General features: G+C 35.9%; 1 protein-coding gene across 15 annotated transcripts in view; it reads right to left on the reverse strand.

Moving 5' to 3' along the window:
• Window positions 1-22,500, reverse strand: part of LOC106870412 (otoferlin) — a 532,367-nt gene that overhangs the window by 288,120 nt on the left and 221,747 nt on the right. For 8 of the 15 annotated variants that reach the window (XM_089340507.1, XM_089340505.1, XM_089340502.1 and 5 more), the window contains 12 exons: window positions 17,244-17,284; window positions 16,919-17,105; window positions 15,739-15,925; window positions 14,663-14,874; window positions 13,201-13,309; window positions 11,725-12,017; window positions 9,661-9,858; window positions 7,826-7,942; window positions 6,999-7,151; window positions 6,231-6,423; window positions 4,786-5,045; window positions 2,787-2,948 (listed from right to left, as the gene is read on the reverse strand). In XM_089340507.1, coding sequence (XP_089196633.1) covers window positions 2,787-2,948; window positions 4,786-5,045; window positions 6,231-6,423; window positions 6,999-7,151; window positions 7,826-7,942; window positions 9,661-9,858; window positions 11,725-12,017; window positions 13,201-13,309; window positions 14,663-14,874; window positions 15,739-15,925; window positions 16,919-17,105; window positions 17,244-17,284 — 2,112 coding nt within the window. Of the gene's footprint in view, window positions 1-186; window positions 256-2,786; window positions 2,949-4,785; window positions 5,046-6,230; window positions 6,424-6,998; window positions 7,152-7,825; window positions 7,943-9,660; window positions 9,859-11,724; window positions 12,018-13,200; window positions 13,310-14,662; window positions 14,875-15,738; window positions 15,926-16,918; window positions 17,106-17,243; window positions 17,285-22,500 lie in introns of all 15 variants that reach the window. The other 7 variants (XM_089340497.1, XM_089340494.1, XM_089340495.1 and 4 more) reach the window with 1 other exon arrangement.

Raw genomic sequence — 22,500 nt, forward strand, 5'->3', positions numbered from 1 at the left:
AAAGAAGTGGAAGAAGAGGTGGAACACTGGAGAGAAAAAAAAAAAAGAAGAAAGTGAAGAAGAAATAGAAGAAAAAAGTCAAAGCATCAGCAAAGAGATTATAGGATGCTCAACTAATAAAATGCCTGAGTTTGAAATAAAGGAAGCAAGGACTTTTGGCAGCAAGAACAAAGTTGTTAGTTATACCCGCAATCTCTTCTTGGCATACTGTGGTATTTCGTGGGCAAGCCTTAAATCTTTTTCATCGAATGGATGCTTTAGATGAAGGGAAAACACAGACAAGAAATAAAAGAAAAGAAAGAAAATAATGATAGTAATAATAATAATAATAATAATAATAATAATAATTGACCGGAAAGAAAACAGAATGACCGAAAGAATTAAAACACTGTTTAAACAAGATTTTCTCTTTAAGGAAAATTTATGGGTTTTTTTCCCCCATCACTTGAATAAAGACGATGCTTGTATAAAAGGAGGGAACACTTAACAGATAAATGTTGTATACATTGTTCTTATTAAATATATTAATATTAATTTCTAATTTTCTAATTTTCATGTAAATGACATAATTTAATATAATTTGTATCTAAACTGCATCATTTTTCCTATGCCATATATGTACATTTACTTAGTGACTCGTCTATCGCTACTTTAATAAGTATAACAAATTTGATGTAGTTCTGATGAGGTCATAATAAAGCTGGAACATGTTTAGGGTTGTCCTCAATATTTTCCAAGAAAATGAAAATAACTTTGTTCAATTAATTTGTATCCAAATGATACAATTTTTCCTATGCTCTGTGTGTACATTTACTTAGTGGCTCTTCTATCACTACTTTAATAAGTACAAAAAACTTGATGCAATACTGATGAGGTCATAATAAAACTGAAACATTTAGGGTTGTCCGCAACATTTTCCAAGAAAGTGAACATGACATCATTCAATTAATTTGCCTCTAAACTGTATCATTTTCCCCATGCCATCCTCCATGATATGTACCTCTACTTGTCAGGAATGATAGTAGGACAGGCAGATGCGTCTTACTGAAGAAGGGATACATGGCTACACCTCACATTATATAAGAGCAGATGGGTATAGTTGGGAAAATAAAGATGCTGGTGAAGAATGTCAGGGCATACCCTCAAGGTACAAAAAGGTGAGTATAAGAGAGTATGAAAAGAGGATCAGTAAGGGTGGGTGTATAGGTTCATAGGAGTGTGAGAAAAAAGCGACAGAGGTTAAAGATGGTTTAGAGGTTAATGTAGTGAATCATATACAAGGGTGAAGGTACGGTTGATAGTAAATATCAGTGTGGAAGAGAAGGTAAAGGGAATAGCTTGGGAATGAGGAGGTGATAAGTGGCAGTACAGGTAGGGTGGACAGCAGCTGTTAGAACAGCAGTATTGTATTATATATGAGCATGATATGAAGACGATTATTGCATTGTCTACTTTGAAAAAGATGGGGGTGACAAAAATAATGATAACGGAATCTTCCATTGTAGAGGATGTACAAGCATTCAGATTTTGTGGAATGATCTACACAAATGCCTTGTTTATAGTGATCAAATTGACATCAAATTGACATTGCTTATACAGAAATGGTGATATAAAAAGTTTATAACAGGTTCTAATTTAAATACTTAGAGTTGTAGAATAATATAGTAGATAGAAGAGTGATGGAGGAATGGGTGATAGGGAGACATATTGTGTTGAAAAACATAATATACTTCAGAGCTAGACGAAACAAAGTGGCCCTGGAAGTGACTGTGAGAGCAACGAGTGCACATTTCATTACTTTTGTAGCTTGTCAATGTTACACACTGAAACAGGATCAAATCAGTCAGTTTGAAGTATATAGAGACAATGTATAAACTATACACTGATTTGCAAAGACACCACAAGGGCTGAATGAAATTCAAATAATGACTACAAGCAGCCCTATAATAAAACTGTTACCTATAAAATATACCTAATGTATATATGTTACTGCAAAATCAGAGGCTGCTGTTTTCATCTGGGTAGAACAATCACTTTATATGCATACTGTGTTAAGAAAAACTATATGAACAATATACTTCAAAGCTAGACTAGATGTATATATTATGTAAGCATTATGTGTATATATATGGTGTATCTATGGTGTGTGCATTATATGTATTGGACATGTGTTAACATAATAGGTAATCTAAGAGATATCTTTGACAATATATAAAGCTAATTCACTTATTATTGTAATTATATTATTTTCCCAAATTATTTACTTAGAGAATTACTGAAAAAGCAAATTTGTTCAGCATCACATGATTACTGCCTAAATTTAATTAGCCAATAATTTTTTTAAAAAAATAAATAAAATAAAAATAAATAAAATTTAAAAAATGAATGAAATAAAAGTAAAAATAAAAAATTAATCACTCTATTACAACTACTACTACTACTACTACTACTACTACTACTACTACTACTACTACTACTACTACTACAACAATTATTATTACTATTATCATTATTATTACTACCATTATCATCATTATCATTATTATCGTCATTAATATTATTTTCATTATTATTATTATTATTATTATTATTATTATTATTATTATTATTATTACATATTTGAAATTTTTTTTTGCATCTCATTTGCAACATCTCATTCAAAAAAACTTCCAATTCCAACAAAAGAAACAAAATGAGAAAGAAAGAAAAAAAAAAAATTTTTCTCGTGCTTAATTTTTAAACATCAGTATAAAAATAATACAATTTGACGGAGTTATGATGCTCACCTGTAAGAGTTCAAATGCAGCCAGTAATTCTCCAGCATGGTCAGATCCACGGTATATGTCCCACCATTCAAGTTTTGGAGGAAATTTTGGTTTACAGTATTTCTCATTGTACATTTTCACAACAGGTTTTGCAATAGCTCGACCAATAAATTCGGCTTTTCCCTGTGGGTAATACACATAATAGAACAATATTTACTCATGACATAACTATCATCATTATTATTATTATTATTATTATTATTATTATTATTATTATTATTATTATTATCATTATTATTAGCAGTAGTAATAGTAGAGAGAAGGAGAAACAGAATAGTTTAGCAGTATGAAATACAAAAAACAGAGTGGAAAAGAGAAATATAATAAAATACAAATCTAAGTCATGAATATATGCATGTGTGTAGATCGATAGTAACATTTTCCTTTTATGGCAAAATATGCACCTAATTCATTAAAATTATGACAGTTACTCTAATTATTATGCATAAAATGCAAAATATATATTTTTTTTTGTAGATTAGGTAGGCATAATTCATCCCTGCTTTTCAATCTCAGTATTAAAGCTATGCATAGTACTGCTGTAGTACACATGCTGTGTACATTCCAACACACCATTTTCTTTAAGTGCTATAAAGGCAGAAATAAATCTGCCTTCAACTCAGTCACAAGCCTGTGTTTCGCTTATTTTTTGTGTGTTTTCCTACATAAATGTCACCAACTGCCTACTCTGAGTAATTACTGACAACACATGCCTGATTTATATATATACAACGGGCTTCTTTCAGTTTCCATCTTCCAAATCCATCTACAAGTCTTTGGTTGGTCCAGGGCTATAGTAGAAGATATTTGCCCAAGGTGCCACAGAGTGGGACTGAACTTGGAACCATGTAGTTGAGAAGCAAGCTTCTTACTTACACAGCCACACCTTGTGTTTGTTTATCCAATTAGGTTTATCTGATATGTTTAATTAATAAGCTTCTTGTATTTTTAAAACAACACAATGTGGGGAAGCAATTTTTATTCGTGTTTACTTTTGAAAAAAAAAAAACCTACAACAAACCAGCAACAAAATAATACTTATCACAGCTTTGCCGCTAAATGTTGCAGCCATTTGATCAAAGCAACCGATAACTGGTGTAAATGATATGATAACATTTAATGATGAGAAGCTAGAGATGAAAGGAAAGAAAGTCATGTTCAAGAAGAAGGGAGATGTTTATTTGGCTGCTGATTAAAATGTTTCAACAACCAACAATCTTCTTTTCATTGTCTGTGTATCTAGTTTGAAGCTGTCGTAGACTTATGTTTGAGATTCTTTATACATCTTCCTGTTGTGATTTGTTACAGTAAACAGATTTCATCTTTGCTCCCAGCTTAATTTTATTTGTTGTCAGTATGGGTTTCCATACAGATCCCATTGGTGCTGGTACCATACAGATTCCATACAGATCTATTGGTGCTGGTACTATGTAAAAAGCGCCTGTGCTGGTGCCACATAAAAAGTGTCTGCTGCTGCTGTTGCCACGCAAAATGCACCTGTGTTGGTACCGCATAGAAAACATTTGTGCTGGTGCCACATAAAAAGCAGCTGTGTGGATGCCACACAAAAAAGCACTTGTGCCAGTGCCACGTAATAAGCACCTGTGCTAGTGCCATGTGTGTGTGTGTGTGTGTGTGTGTGTGTGTGTGTGTGTTTGTGCCTCTTCTTTCATATATGTGTGTGTGTATGTATGTGCATGTCTATGTGTTTGTGCCTCTCCCTACAACCACTCGACAACCAGTGTTGGTTTGTTTGCATCCCGATAACTTGTTGGTTCAGCAAAAGAAACCAATATAATAAGACCTGACTTAGAATAAGTACTGGTGTCAATTTGTTTGATTAAACCTTTGAAGGCAGTACCCCAGCATGGCCACAGTCTAACAGCTGAAACACACAAAAGATAAAAGATATTCACCACAAGCACACATGACAGGAAGAATACAACTGCATTGCACTTACTACTTTGTCCTGGTCAAATATTTCAATGACAATAGCAGGAGGATCTTCCGAAATCTGGTCCATTTGTCCGTACATAGCAAGTTCATTAATGATCAACAATTCGTCCCATGTAGGGCTAAGAGTTTCCTCTATGACTTGTGTCATCACACATTGGTCACCAAATATCACACGTGCAAATGGGTCTGAGAGGCCAGTGGCGTCAGAAGCAATCAAACTTCGAGCTTGATACATGTGAGAGCGAAGCTGGAATATTTGCTTTTCTGTCATAAAAAATTAGAAAAAAAAACAATTATATGATGATGACGACGACGATGATGATGGCAATATATATATATAAATATGTGTAGAAAGCTGAAAAGGAACACATGAGTTGATATATAAGGAAAAAAATTAAGGTAGAAAATGCTAAAATAATTTTATAAAAATCATTTCAGTACCGGTTTCAGTCAATGAGACTTTTTCAACTGTAAGTGTATATAAATATATATATATATATATATATATATATATATATATATATATATATATATATATATAAGCATATTAAGAGTAAGAATTATTTAAAATAATAATTCTTACCAGTGGCCAGCATGCATAAAAAAAGTTGTCCGTAGACTGGTCTTTTAAATTTTTTCCATATTGTCTTGCCTGCTTACATCCGACGTGCTATGTATGAAAATGTATTTCTCGTAGTTTGAAGATCTGACATCTTCTTTCAGCAAGCAAAGAAGCCACTTAGTGTATAATTGCCTATGGTTATACACACTTATATATATATATATATATACATGTATATATCGCTGCCAAGTTAAGTAAATTTGCAGTCATCCAAGCTAAGTAAAATCGCTGTTATCTGTATATATGAGCTTGACCTTTACAGGTGCCAGTGCCACATAAAATGCACCTGTGCCGGTGGCACAGGAAGACCACTCAGTACACTCTGTAAAGTGGTTGGCATTAGGAAGGGTATCCAACTATAGAAACCATGCCACAACAGACAACTGGAGTCTGGACAGATCCTTTTGGGGTCGATAAATTAAGTACCAGTTGTGTACTGGAGTCAATCTGATTGACTGGCCCTCTCCCCCAAAATTTCAGGCCTTGTGCTTATAATAGAAAGGTATATATGAACTCTGAAAATACAAGAACATGAACAAATCTTATTTTCTCATTTGATCCAATTTTCTTCCATTTTCGCATTCCTATCAACCCCCACAATGGTTATGCAAAAAAACATCAAAAAAAAATGAAAAGAAAGAAAAGGAGAACTAGAAGGGCAGAGAAGTCAGCTGACAACACCTTTTCTCCAAAGATTTCCCGAAGAAGGAATCTGAAGCCTGAAATATTGAAATACCAAGTAAAACCATCAAACTTGCAATGTTTTGGGACCTTGGAAATTTTTTTTAAAAAGTTGATGATATTTGAAAAAATAGAAATATAATAACCTTTGTAGATCAAAGATAATGGTGGCATCGAGTTCATTCGGTTCGCTTGTTTGATGACCTTGGTTTCTTCATAACCCTTTGGTAAGCCATTTAAAAAGTCCTTTTTGTGCTTTGAAAGTCCCAACCACAGATAGATCTGAAGTTTTGCCTGTATAGACCATCCAGCTTGACCACTCGCTTTTTTGCCTGGTAACTAAATAAAAAAAATAAACACAGAAGTGAATGATATAGCGAATTTCTCTTCAAAGAGAAATTGATAGTAATCACTATTTAAATCAGATACAAACTAGAAACTAGATGAAATGATCAGACGTATTTGCATGTCATGCATTAATCAGTGACATGTTGATCAAGTATTTGGTGTACACACGTGTACTTAAAAAATTATAGGACAAAATTTATGTAATTAGTCCACAGTTTATATTAATAAAAAAAAAAACAATTATGTTTTTTATTCATAATTGGTGGATTCATGGGATGAGATTATCATGCAACCCTTAAGTCATTCTGTACCTTCTGCTAATGATTAATAAAAAGTATATATATATTCTTTTTATTCTTTTACTTGTTTCAGGTCATTTGATAGTGGCCATGCTGGAGCACTGCCTTGAAGGGTTTTAGTCAAACAAATCAAACCCAGAACTTATTTCTCAAGCCTAGAACCTATTCCATCCATCTTTTTTGCCGAACTGCTAAGTTACGAAGATGTAAGAACATACACATACACACACACACACACACAAATAAAGTTGACACTGGTAAACTTACCCTTAAAAATAACGTGTGCATTTTGCCACAGTCTTTCCCTTTTTCTTCGTCAACTATAGAATAAATGATGGCTTCTGCAGGAATGCGTTGATAGGCTACTCTTTTGCTACCACTGATCATCCAGATGAACACATCAGGCAAGGCATGTTGAGGCTGGAAAATTTAAGAGAGAAAACATGAAATAATAATAATAATAATAATAATAATAATAGTAATAATAATAATAATAATAATAATAATGATGATAATAATAACAATAATAATAAATTAGTCCTTTCTACTAAGGGCGCAAGGCCTGAAATTAGGTGGGAGGGGTCGAGTCGAATACATTGACCCCAGTGCATTACTGGCACTTATTTCATCATCCCTGGAAGGGATGAAAGGCAAAGTTAACCTCGGGAGAATTTGAACCCAGAACGTAAAAACGGATGAAATGCCACTGAGCATTTTGCCTGGTGAGCTAACGGTTCTGCCAGCTCACTGCCTCAATAATAATAATAATAATAATAATAATAATAGCAAAAAACAGAAGAGTGCCATAGTCATCAAGTGAATGATATTTCGACATCTCGTGTGTCTTCCACAGTTTCAAAAAATAAACATGCCAATCTACTTCATTTTGGTTAGATGTTGAAGTGATCACAGAAGTATGTGAGATGAAGTGCTTTGCTCAAGAACACAATTCACCACCCAGTCTGAGAATCAAACCTGCAATCATCTGATCACGAGGGCAACACACTAACCACTAAGCCATACACCCTCACAACATCTGCAAACAATAGTAACAATAATAAAAAATAACAAAAAAAAAAAGGAAAACTGCTCACCTCTTCAACTAACTTTTGTAACTTCTGTAAATACATTGTTGTTGATCGTAATTTTTCCTTCATATTTCCTTTGGTCACAGTTGCTTTTATAGTCCGGGCCATCGTAGACATTTGGTCCTGTAGAAAAGAAATTGATAGCATTTGCTTTGTTAAGATCTTATCTTTCTATGAAATACATTCCTTCTACACTTTCTAATAACAGTGAAATTTAGAATGGTGGGTTAGACTTGGGGGACAAACACAGACACACAAATACACACACATGTATATATATATATGTTTTGCCTATGTGAGTTGCGGGTAACTGCTATCTGTTGGAGTTTCAGCATTTTTAGCTGCTATTTCTGAACTTCGGTATGTGGTGAAGCAACCTGTTGCTGATCCCTTAATTTTGTTTATATATATATATATATATATATATATATATATATATATATATATATATATATATATGTATATATATATAAGCATATTACTCTACCTTTGGTATTTGAGTACTCATTTTTCCACCTTGTTACACATTTTATGTGCTTACTCCGGTATATATATATATATATATATATATATATATACACGACAGGCTTCTTTCAGTTTCCGTCTACCAAATCCACTCTCAAGGCTTTGGTCAGCCCGAGGGTATAGCAGGAGACACTTACCCAAGGTGCCACACAGTGGGACTGAACCTGGAACCATGTGGCTGGGAAGCAAGCTTCTTAAGCTACTAAATAAAGCAGTCAGCTCTCTCGAATTCCCCGCTATCGTTTTGCAAAAGGGGAAGAGACTTTGTATAATATAATCCTAGATATTCTATGACTGAATAAAAACAAAAAAAATGGCTTCAGTAGACAGAAAGCTGGACTCAACCTTGCTGTGTGTGTATGTGCATGTGTATGTGTGTATGCCTGTATAGGTGTATGCGTGCGTGCACATGTTTGTCTATGTCGGAGTTCATATTAATCAGATTTGAAACCAGGTGGAATGATTTTGATCGCTGGTCTGCTTGATCAAGCTAAAACAACAACAACAACGACAACAACAAAAACACACAGCAACAACCAAACGAAGAAGTCTCTAACAAAAACTAGGAATTCTAACTATATTCACTTACGTCCTTGCTACTGTTACTACTACTACTACTACTACTACTACTACTACTACTACTACTATTACTACTATTATTATTATTATTATCATTATCATCACCATTATCATCGTCATTGTTGTCATTGTTATTTATATTATTATTATTATTATTATTATCATCATCATCATCATTATTATTATTATTATTATTATCATTATTATTATTATTATTATTATTATTATTATTATTATTATTATTATTATTATTATCATCACTATCATCATTGTTGTTGTTATTTATATTATTATCATTATTATTATTTTTATTATTATTATCATTATTATTATTTTTATTATTATCATTGTTGTTGTTATTATTATTATTATCATTATTATTATCATCACCATCATCATCATAACTGTTGTTGTTATTTATATTATTATCATTATTATTATTATCAGTATTATTATCATCATTATTATTATTTTTATTAATATCATTGTTGCTGTTGTTATTATTATTATTATTCGTATTATCATCATCATTATTTTATTTTTATTAATATCATTGTTGTTGTTGTTATTATTATTATTATCATTATTATTGTTATTATTGATTGTCTCCCTGTCTGCCACTGTTTCCACCAAGTCAAGCTTGACTGAATGAACCCGTGATCAAAGGCATTCCGACCAAAAACCAGGTCTCCAAGACATGTCTCATTCTTTGATTGCACTGTAATGGTCTTACTTACTATTTCCCTGACCAAAAGCTTGTATCGTTCTTTGTCCAGTTTGGTCTTACTAAACGACCCTCCACTCCCAGAGCTTTTCACCAATGTAATATATTTGGAGCAGCCAAGACCTAATTCTTCCAATACACCTCGTAATCGTCTCTCTGGGAACGGTAGTTCTTGATTAATTAAATCTTGTACTTCGTTGATACCATTCTCCTGAATATTGAAGAACAAGAAGAAGAGGAAAAGGAAACAAAAAGACAATTAGAAAAAGATTAATGAGGGTAAAAATATATTTTGTTGTGTATCAGTCGGGTTGTTATGCCAATAAGTGTTTCACATTTTGTCACAGGGCCAGTCGTTCATATTTTGAGGGGAGGGGGAAGTTGGTTACCCCGATATTTTATCGGTATTTATTTTATTGACCTTGAAAGGACGATGGGCTAAGTTGACCCTGACAGAATTTGAACTCAGAATGTAGTTGTTTCAAATTTTGGCTCAGGGCTAGCAATTTTTGAGGGGAGGGGTAAGTCTATGACAATTACGCTAGTACCTGATTGATACTTATTTCATTGACCCCCAGAAGGACAAAAAGGTAAAGTTGACCTTGGCAGGATTTGAACTCAGAACAAAAGCAATGGCTGAAATGTCAGTCAGGTCATTATACCAATAACTGTTCCAAATTTTGGCACAGGTCCAGCAATTTTTGAGGGGAGGGGGAACTCAATAATATCAACCCTAGTACCTGATCGGGATTTAATTTATCGACCCCAAAAGGACAAAAGGCAAAGCTGCCCTTGGCAGGATTTGAACTCAGAACATAAACGCAAGTGAAATATCAGTCGAATCATTAAACCTATAATTATTTCAAATTTAAGCACAGGTCCTGTAATTTTTGAGGGGAGGGGGAAATCGATTACACTGATCCCAGTACTTGACTGATACTGAATTTATTGACCCTGAAAGGATAAAAGGCAAACTTAACCTTGGTGGAATTTGAACTCAGAACATTTCGCCCGGCATGCTTACGTTTCTGCCAGCTCACTGCAACTGCCTTTGTCATGCAAATCATAAACACACACTGGTTCTCTTTCCTTTCTTTATTTTTATTAGTCAAGTCATTAATATTTAACCAATTAACTAATTGATTGTTTCATTAATTGTTGTGTTAATCAATCAATCAATGAACAAAGGTTTGTTGAAGTCCCTTCATTGCCACCCACAACCTCTTGAATTACATGCCCTCTCTGCTCCGGGTCTTATTCCAGACAGACCTGTAGCAGATCTGGAGAAGAGAGGATATGGGATATGTCATTGAAGAGGTCAAGAACGGCACCAAAAGGGCTTTGACAAAACGTAGCTGATTAATTAATTAACTCACTGAATGGCTAATCAAACAATCGATTAGTTAACTGATTAAATGTTAGCAAACTGACAAATATAAAGATATATAACAGAAGTGAAATAAAAGCAGTGTGTGTGTTTATTATTGGCATAATGACCCTACTGAGAGAGAACAAAAATATGCTTCAAATCATGGATTTAACATAAAGAAAAACTGTAAGTCAAATGCAAAAATAGTGGTGATGGGGGTGGTGAGGCAATGATGATGATCCTGATGATGATGTTGATGGTGATGATGATGACACTGATGATGATGATGACGATGGTGATGATGATGATCAAAGGATAATGGTAGTGATGACGATGACAACAATGATTATGATGATGAATGATGGTGGTGGTGGCAATGTTGATGACAACAACAATGATGATGATGAATGATGATGATAGTGATGATGATGATGGTGACAATGTTGATGACAACAACAATGATGATGATGATGGAATGATGATGATGATGATGGTGATGATGATGGTGATGATGATGGTTATGATGACAATGGTGAGGATGATGATGATGATGATATTAACAATGATGATCATGATGTTGACTGTAATATTGGTGCTGGTGATGATTATCATGATGATGATGATGATGATGATGATGACAATGGTGATTTATGGTTGAGCAGGAACATTCGATTAAGTTAAAGAAAGAAGCAGACCAGAAAATATTACCAATTTAACAATTATCTTCTGGAGTATATTACTATTGTACATTCTGCGCCTGTGGTCTTCGAAGAAATCTTTGATGTACACACACGGTTTTTCTTCGTAGTAAGGCATTATGTAGTAGATTTTGTCTTTGGTCACTGGCTTAATTGGTGACGTCGTGCTCTGCCATTGTGGTATTTCAGCTGCAGCGTTCTGGTCCACAGATTTGTCTTCTTCAGATTCCCCTGTTTCTTCACTGCTGTCGCCGTCTCGATTGGTTGGTGGGTTGTAACCATCTAAAACATTTCCAGCATTCCCTGTAATCAAAGATCAATAAAGGTTTTTTTGGAATACAGTCATTGAGGGTTTGATACTCTGTAGCCCCGACACCCCAGTTTTTTCTTTTTTTCTTTTTGGGACTTTGTCAAGAGGGACAGCAGTACCTGTAACCCTTAACAAGACCTCTGAGACAGGTGGGTGGTACGGAGATACCTTTGGCACTCTTCCAGTAACTTCAAGGTAGGTGGGGCTCTGAAATCTTGTAAGGCAATTTAACTAGAAGGTCACACCCACTGTAAAATCTACAGTTTGATGGTCATCATAGCTGTCTTAGCCTACTACCACTTATCATCATCATCATCATCATCAAAATAATCATCATTTAACGTCCATTGTCCATGCTGGTATGGGTTGGACGGTTTGACTGGGCTGGCATGGTGGAAGGCTGCATCAGACTCCAGTCAGATTTGGCATGGTTTTCTACGGCTGGATGCCCTTCCTAACGCCAACCAGTTTGAGAGTGTAATGGGTGCTTTTACGTGCCACCGGCGTGGATGCCATTTGCATGACACCAGGGTGCATTTATGTGTCACCGGCACGGATGCCAATTTGTATGACACTGGTATCTGTCACAACTGTGATTCTGCTTGGCTTGATGGGTCTTCTTCTCAAGCACGACATAGTTAAAAAAAAAAGATGATAAATAAGTGCAGGCATGGCTGTATGGTAGGAAGCTTGCTTCCCAACCATATGGACCCACATGGCACCTTGGGCAAGTGTCTGCTACTATAGCCTCAGGCCAACCAAAGCCTTGCAGGTGGATTTGGTAAACGAAAACTGAAAGAAGCCCATCATATATATATATATTTATTTATGTATGTATATATCTGTATATATTTATGTGTATGCGTCTGTATTTTTGTGTTTGTCCCCCATCACCACTTGACAATGGTATTGGTGTGTTCACATTCCTGTAACTTAGCAATCTGGCAAAAGAGACTGATAAAATAAGTACTAGGCTTAAAAATAATAAACCCTGGGGTCAACTTGTTTAACTAAAACCTTTCAAGTGGTGCTCCAGCATGGCCGCAGTCAAATGACTGGAACAAGTAAAAGATTAAAAGAAAATATATTAAGAAAGAATTCTTAAATCTGAACAAGTTGTATTTTGAGGAATTTCTTATAAGAATTCTTCATTTTATTCTCAGAAAACCATCTTACCAATGCTCATTTCAAAATGAACTGGTTTTTCTCCAATTTTTTTGTCTATCATCGTTGCTTCTAAAATGGAACCAAACAAGAAGTATTCATCTTTCTTCCCTCCAGCACTCTGCAATACAAAAATAAAAATAAAATAAAACAGAATAAAAGGGGAAAAAGAATGGTAATAACAGACACAAATTATAGTTTTATTCTCTGTATTGCAAAGACATTGATTGTTTTATGTATTGATTTCAAATCTTGAGAAAAGGTTAGGAATTTCAGGGGAGGAGAGTGAGGTGATAACATCGAATTCAGTGTTCGACTGGTATTTATTCTATCAACCCTGAAGTGATGAAAGATAAAGTTGGCCTCCATGGAATTTGAACTCAGAACATAGCGATGGACAACATCCTGCTAAGCATTTTGCCTGGCATATTAACGATTCTTCCATCTCATCACCTTAACAAAAATCATCATCATCATTTAATGTCCGCCTTCCATGCTAGCATGGGTTGGACGATTTGACTGAGGACTGGTGAACCAGAAGGCTGCACCAAGCTCCAATCTGATCTGGCAGAGGTTCTACAGCTGGATGCCCTTCCTAACGCCAACCACTCCGAGAGTGTAGTCAGTGCGTTGATTTCAAATTTTGGCACAAGGGAGGAGGGGCTAGGTAGATTACATTGGCTACACTTGCACACACATCTACAGACACACATACATATACACACATCCACAAACACACACAATCTCTCAACTCCCACACACATATATACACACAAATTACACACACACTCATAAACACACATGCTTTCACACACTCACAAACACATATACACTCTCGTACACTTGCACACACACTCCTACAGACAACTCACAAACACACACACACAATCACACACACACACATACACACACACTTATGCACACATACAAATTATACACACACACACACACACATACACACACACTTATGCACACATACAAATTACACACACACACACACACATTCACTAACATACACTTTCTCACAAACACACATACACTTTCATACATACACTTGCACACACACCTACAGACACGCTCACACACTCCTACAGACACACTCACACACACACACCACACACACACACACACACACAATCACACACACACACATACACACACACTTATGCACACATACAAATTACACACACACACACACACATTCACTAACATACACTTTCTCACACACACACACACACACCTACAGACACGCTCACACACACACACACACCTACAGACACACTCACACACACCTACAGACATGCTCACACACACACACACACCTACAGACACGCTCACACACACACACCTACAGACACGCTCACACACACTTACAGATACGCTCACACACACACACACACACACACACACACACACACACACTTGCACAAATACCATTCATAAATTACACATGTGCATCAACTGCAGTGCTTACCTCTGGCAATGGATTGCATGTTTCAAGTTCCACCTGTGTAATAGTATCCATGTTGTCAACAATTTCTGCAGTCACAGCTACCAACAGGCGTCCACGATAAGAGACACCTTCTCCAAGACCATTATTCAGATATGTATGTTCACTTAGAATGCTGTAGTATCTCGTTGAACCATATAAATTGATCCACGAGGGACCGAATGTTGGCAAGAATCCTAGAAACAGAGAAAATCATGCAATGAATAAACAAAACCTGATATAACACACTGAAGTTTCTTTCCTCTAGGGGTTTTCTGTATAAATTAGAGCCAGCATTGAAAGTTACGACATTTCCTATACGAATATGTCTATGTAAACAATGCAATAATCATCATTGTCATCACCGTTTAACATCCGCTTTCCATGCTGGCATGGATTGGACAGTTTGACTGAGGACTGGCAAGCCAGGAGGCTGCACCAGGCTCCAATCTGATCTGGCAACCACTTTGAGAGTGTAGTGGGTGCTTTTTACATGGCACTGGCATGGGGGTTAGTCAGGTGGCACTGGTATAGACCACTCTTGAATGGTACCTTTTATGTGTCACTGGCATGGGAGCCAGTCAGGCGGCACTAGCATCGACCACACTCAATCGACCATTTCCCTGCTCACTACTATCAGGATGGAGATTGCTGTCTGCAAGTGCAAGCCCCTCGAGTCAGAATGGCTGTTCCAGCACATCTCCCTACTCCCCTCCAGGGCTGTGAAAAATATTTCTATATTGTAAGAGGCAAGATTCTTCGTTAATCCATTAGTAACAAAATTGATCAAAACAATGCATATATATACACTGCATAGATGGGGTTAATAGTCTTACAGCACCTCGATAAATAACAGCTGTTCCTAATGAAACACCTTATGACAACTGGTAATAGAATTCTGTAAATAATAACTGTTCCTAATGAGACACCTAAAGCTAATTGGAAATAGAATATATTGTGAAATAGTGCAAATATCTATATTCACCAAAAATATTCTGTTAACTGAATTATGTCAGTGGAATTTACACCTGTGTACTTGTGAGAAACATGTTAGCACTTACCTTTGTCCCCTTCGTTAGATATCTTTCCTAAATCAATGAAATGCGTTCCGATCACGTCTTCATTGACACTATCATTGTCACGTAACTGAATTCGGATCCTCCGACACAATGGAGGGAACATTTCATTAAATACCAACTGTTCATTCCAAACAGGTTCATAAGCTCCTTTTTTCACTGAAGTTTTTCCCTGGAATCAACAAATATTACATTCAAAAGTAAAACAGTCGACGCATTTGATGGTAGGCAGATCAAAACTCCATGGCACATCGTTTATTTGTAGTTACTATATGGAAATAAAGATGTGTGCAAGACTTCTCATCTACCCCTTCATACACTCTACACCTGAATGAATAGACTGAGAGCCAGGTAGACATGCACACACATTCACACATATATGTATGTGTATGTATAACGCGCGTGTGTGTGTGTGTGTGTGTGTGTGTGTGTGTGTGTGCGCACACTTTTGATTCTATTCACCTGAAGAGGCACAGTCTTGGCCATTGCTGAGTGATATTACTGCAATGCTGTGTATAATACACATAACATTCAGCAATGAAATAAATTCTTTATTAAATTTCTTGAAACAAACACACCGTGTTTCACAGAAATGTGGCAACAAAAATATGAAATAGGATACAGAATAACAATGGAAGAAAGATGGAAAAGGCAATATCTGATATTTCACATTTAAATTTATAGGATATAGAACAGGCATGGGCAACATGTCTTTTAAGAAGTGGGCTACGTGAAACATGGATCATCACCAGGAAGGCTACATTATTATTATTATTATTATTATTATTATGATCAAGTTTCTTCCTGTGCCACAGCAACAAAGTCCATCTGCCACACTTCTCAGCCCACCATCACTGTCTCAATGTCCTGGGTACATTCCAGGCCAGTGTCCACAATCAAGTTGTCGATGTAAGTGTGAGGATGTTTTCCTCTTCTTACAGCACGATGAGGTGGGTTCCACAAGACTTATTTGGACGCTTCCAGTTCAGGATAGTTTTCCTTTAGACACACCATTCAGAAAGTCCCATAAGCTACAGTTTACACTTGACTGACATAGAATAGTAATAGGGGTGAGTAAGAGACGAAATGTCTTATGTTCTGTATTAAATTTATAGGATGGAGACCAAGAATGGAAGAAGTGCTAAGAGGAAATAAAATCTCTTACCTTTCTTCCAGCAAAGGAAACTTGAACAAAGGGATCGACCAAATCTTTTGCTTCTCCAGTCAATGCCCGTTTCACATTTGCCATGATTCCTGTATTCATTTTTGGCAGACCATCTGCCTTGTAGATCTTTATAACAAACCTAGCTCGCTGCCTGTCGACAGGAACTCCTTCTGGCAATAACAAGTTCCTAAAAAAGATAAATTGGAGGAAGAGAATTGCTTTAATAACAAAAAGAAAAACATACATTGAAAGAAATATACTTTCAGTTCGCCAAGAAGATGGAAAATGGAAAGTAAGAAGAATAATGATAATAAAGTTTGCTTACGATTCAATATCATCGTCATCATGGTCATTTTTCGGTGGAACCTGATGAAGAAATAAAGAATAAGACAAAATGGAATGGAAGAAATGGTCCATTGGTTACAATCTCTAAAAATACATTAGATTAATTGTAATCTAAATACAATCAACTCTTTCATTCTTTCTTCCCCCTCACACACACACATGCACGTACAATAGGCTTCTTTCAGTTTCCATCTATCAAATCCACTCACTAGTCTTTTGTTGGTCGAGGACTACAGTAAGAAAAAGCTCGGCCAAGGTGCTACACAGTGGGAGAGAACCTGGGACAGTGTTATTGAGAAGCAAACTTCTTAACCACACAGCCATGCTTGATGGAAACAATATATGTGTGTGTGTACATGTGTGTGTGTGTGTGTGTGTGTGAATATGTGTGCATATGTGCATGATTGTATGTGTGTGTGTGTATTTGTGATTTTGTGATTCAGTTAGAGTATGTATACATACATAACCATCTAAATCTAGTTTATAGATCAGGGTTGATCTGTGTGTTAAAGCCTAATTTGCTGAACGTAATACAACAAAAGAGCCTCAACAGAGTCTCTTAACACATTTGAATTCATGGAGTCATAGCTAAGCAATGTCTTGCCGGATTGAGTGAATCGAATTGATTCCAATTCCAGTACTTGTTTGTTTCTGTCTGATAATTATCCGATAATTATTCCATTGGTCACTTTTCACTGGTTGCCAAGTGGTGTGGGACAGCACAAAAATACACACACACACACAACACACACACACACACACACACACACACACACACACACACACACACACACACACACACATATATATGCGATGGGCTTCTTTCAGTTTCCATCACCCAAATCCTCTCACAAGGCTTTGGTCGGCCGAGGCTATAGTAAAAGACACTTGCCCAAGGTGACATGCAGTGAGACTGAACCGAGGACCATGTGGTTAGGAAGCAAGCTTCTTACCGCACAGTCACACCTACATCTATACCCCCCCCCACACATATATATGCTTCTTTATTTTTAGATTGATATACATATATATGTGTTATATATCTATGTATCCATATCTATTTCTTTCTCTCACTATTTATGTGGGTGTGTGCACGTGTGTGTGTGTGTGTGCATGTTTGTGTGTGTGTGTATGTTTGTGTGTGTGTGTGTGTGTGTGTGTGTGTGTGTGTGTGTGTGTGTGTGTGTGTGTGTGTGTACATGCACATTGTGTATGTACACACGTAGTTAAATAAGAAAAAGTATTCGAGCTGAATACCTGTGAAAATTACATGAAAATTTAAAAAAACCATGTGGAACTGGACAAAATTTGGACAAGAAACAAAACAAAAATATCCGGTTAAAAAAAAAAATCACTCCGAATTTGAAGTGAGAAAAGTACTCAAAATATATGCGTATTAGAATCCACAAGGGGACATAACTCATTGAAATTAGCAAAAGAGTTGCTTAACTCAATCAGCTTTGAAAACTCATTAAAAAAAAAAGCAAACAAAAAACAAAAGAAAAACAAAAAAAAGTTACTAATGTTATTTCGTCTATGTTGAAAAGCTTTCAATTGTAAGTTAAAGGAGATGTGTATCTGTAGGAAATTCAAAGGACTAAGAATTTACGGTTTTAATGAGAAGAGACCTTTGTCACGATGCTGTCTGGTTTCTATGGCAACCCACACTGTTAATTACCGCATTTAGTTTAGCAAAATACCAATAGTGATTTCTAATGAAATTGAATACTGAAAAATAATTTTTGTCTGATTTAATGTCCTACCGATTTTTTCCATGTAGTGCTTTAGAAATAATAATAATAATAATAATAATAATAATAATAATAATAATAATAATGATAATAATAATAATAATAATAATAACAATAATAATCCCTTCTACTATAGGCACAAGGCCTGAAATTTTTGGGGAGGGGACTAGTTGATTACATCAATCCCAATGTGTAACTGGTACTTATTTTATCGACATTGAAAGAATGGAAGGTAAAACTGACGTTGGTGGAATTTAAACTCAGGACATAGAGATGGATGAAATGCTGCTAAGTATTTTGCCAGGCATTCTAATGATTCTGCCAGCTCCCCGCCTTAACAATAATAATGATTATAATAATGTACATGTTTTGTTTTGGCATAAATGTTCTGCCTAATACTACAGATTTGTCAGTCGTTTGACCTTAACCAGTTGAGCATGTCCCTTAGTGGCTGATGATATGTGCATCTCTGATCATGAGCAGAAGTAGTGGGGGAGCATCTAGCCATGTGTTGAGAGGAATTCTTTGGAGTTTGAATAATTCAGCTCCTTAAACAAACCTTATTCAGGGACCTTTTGAGCAAGATGGACTACTCAACTTGCAGAAAATTCTAACTGGACCCCACCAGCAAGGTCATGCCCTGTTCATCTTGATATGAGATCACTATGTCATACACATATGGTTGTGATACATGTGCCTGGTGTACCCTTATCAGGTGAGTAGTTATGACGGGTATGTTGGGCTTTGTATATTTGTACCCCAGTGTCACTTTGATGACATGCACTACTCTCTCACTCAATAATAATAATAACAGTAAATAATTCTTTCTATTATAGGCACAAGGCCTGAAATTATGGGGGAGGGGGCCAGTTGATTAGATAGACCCCAGTACACAACCAGTACTTAATTTATTGATCCCGAAAGGATGAAAGGCAAATTTGACCTCAGTGAAATACCACTGAGCATTTCATCCAGTATGCTAACGATTCTGCCAGCTTGCTGCCAATAATTTCCTTTATTAGCTGCAGGAGCATAGATTACGGGGACATCACAAAGACAGACAACAATTCGTATGGGGAATTAGATAAAGGATGAAGAAAAAGAAATGGAAAAGACAGTGAAATGCTATAAAAGAATATGTAGTATACAATGTAAGCGATAACATGAATGATTCAGTCCTCTTGATATAGAAGAAACTTCATCAGGGCCAATCAAGGAACCTCACAGATCCAAGATTACCCTGACTACCAAAGGTATGAGCCCTCTATCCTGCTTTCCAATCTATAGGCACATACTTAGAGTAGGGCCAGGTGGAACTCTATTCTATCAACCCCGAAAGGATGAAAGTCATAGTTGACTCTGGTGGTATTTGAACTCAGAGAACAGGAAAGGAGACAAAAGTATTAGTCATGTCCCAAAGCTGGTCTAATGATGGGTCAAATATATCTTTATTAATCATCATCATCATCATCATCATCATCATTGCTAAATGTCTACTTTTCCTTGCTCACAAAGATTTGCCTGAACTTGTTGAGGCAGATTTGTTGAGGTTGGATGCCCTTTCTGTCTACTTTTCCATACTTGCAAGATTTTATAACGTGGTTTCTGTATATGTCACCTCAGTGTGTTTGCACTAATAACAGTGTGATATACAGTACCACGGAACAGGGTAGACACCAACTGTCTCCACTTGATGTATTTCCAGATACTCTGCCAACAACTGTAACCAATCTAAAACAACTCTCAATGAACTATAACAATTTCTCAACGATTTCCTGCAACTCCATGAACTCACAATAACACCTTTCGACTTCCTGCAATTTCTCATTTCTCACTTTCAGTCAAACATGCTGCTAATTATACAAGTTTGGCTAGTCCATTCTCACAGGGGGTGTCATGATTCTTGCCATAACACACGGGTTCGCCTGAACTTGTTGAGGAAGAGTTGTTGAGGCTGGATACCCTTCCTGTAACCAGCCCTCAACTTGTTTCCAATCAAGGTAATATTTTCCCATGACCAGGCATGTCTTGGAAGACTGGAAACAAAGGACACCATTCGCATGATGGTGATACTCAATTACAACCACTATGCAATGCCAGGGAAAGGAGACATACATATACATATATGCACATGCTTACACACACATACAAACACACACACACACACACACACACACACACACACACACATACGATAAGCTTCTTTTAGTTTCCATCAGTTAAATCCATTCACAAGGTTTTGGTCATCCTGAGACTCTAGTAGAAGACACTTTCCCAAGATGCCACTTAGTGGGACTGAACCCTGAACTATGTGGTTGTGAAGCAATGTCAGACCAAGCAGTCACTCCTGCACTTTCTCACGATGTCATTTAACTCTAGACCATCTCTGATCGAACTGGCCATGAAAGCCATGATCGTCCCAGTTATTCTGTTTCTTAGATAAAGTGAATCTGGGATCACATTGTCAAATATGACGCCTTTAAAAAGATAGTAGAGTTAAACTTGAAAGCAATTTGACTCTAGTAAATCAGTCAATCCCACTGGTACATGATGTAATATTTTTACAACATTGAAATTGTTTTTAACTCTTTAGTATTCAGATTATTCTATCAAATGTAATACTGATTCACATTATTTTGAATTAATCATATATCATCTCATAGCTTTGATATTCTAATGACGTGATTGTTTATTTCTAGAATGACATTGTAGGGTAGGTGTGAGAAGCTGGATCTGGACAGTTTGAACATCAAACAGGTAGATATTGGAGCTGGATATGTCCAGTGTAAATATTAAAGAGTGATCCCATTAGCATCCAAATTACTCTCTCAAATGCAATATTTATTTATTCACATTGTTTTGAACTAATCATGTATTATCTCATAGCTTTGAGATTTCAATGATGTGACTGTTTAGTTTTAGAATGAAAGTGTTGAATAAATGTTAGAGACTGTATCAGGCTAGTTTGAACATAAAACAGGTAAAATATTTGAGCCAAATATGGCCAGTTTAAAGGCTAAAGGGTCAGCCCTTTAGTATTTAGATTACTCTATCTTCACATTGTTTTGAATTAATTTTGTATTATCACATACCTTTGAGATTTCAATGATGTCATCGTATATTTTTAAAATGACACTGTAGGGTAGGTGTGAGGGTCTAGTTTGGCCAGTTTAAACACAAAACAGGTAGAATATTTGAGTCAGATATGGTCAGTTTAAATGTTAAAGGGTTAAACATAGTTCCTAATATTATTCTGGACATATCTGTGCAGCGTTTGTTGTTTGGATTTCTTGATAACATGTTCTTTAAGTGACATGAATGTTTATCTTGTGGGCTCAGGTGGAAAGAAACGAAGAATTCCATTTTTGGTGAATGAAGAATAAGATATTAAATCTCATTTCTTTGAAAGAAAGAAGATTTTAATCAAAATATTCTGATGTTTTGAAAGTGGAAAATACAATTATCAACTCATCTCACAATGATTCA

This window comes from Octopus bimaculoides, chromosome 23 (assembly GCF_046866305.1).
Source record: "Octopus bimaculoides isolate indiv1 chromosome 23, ASM4686630v1, whole genome shotgun sequence".
Taxonomy (NCBI): Eukaryota; Metazoa; Mollusca; class Cephalopoda; order Octopoda; family Octopodidae; genus Octopus; species Octopus bimaculoides.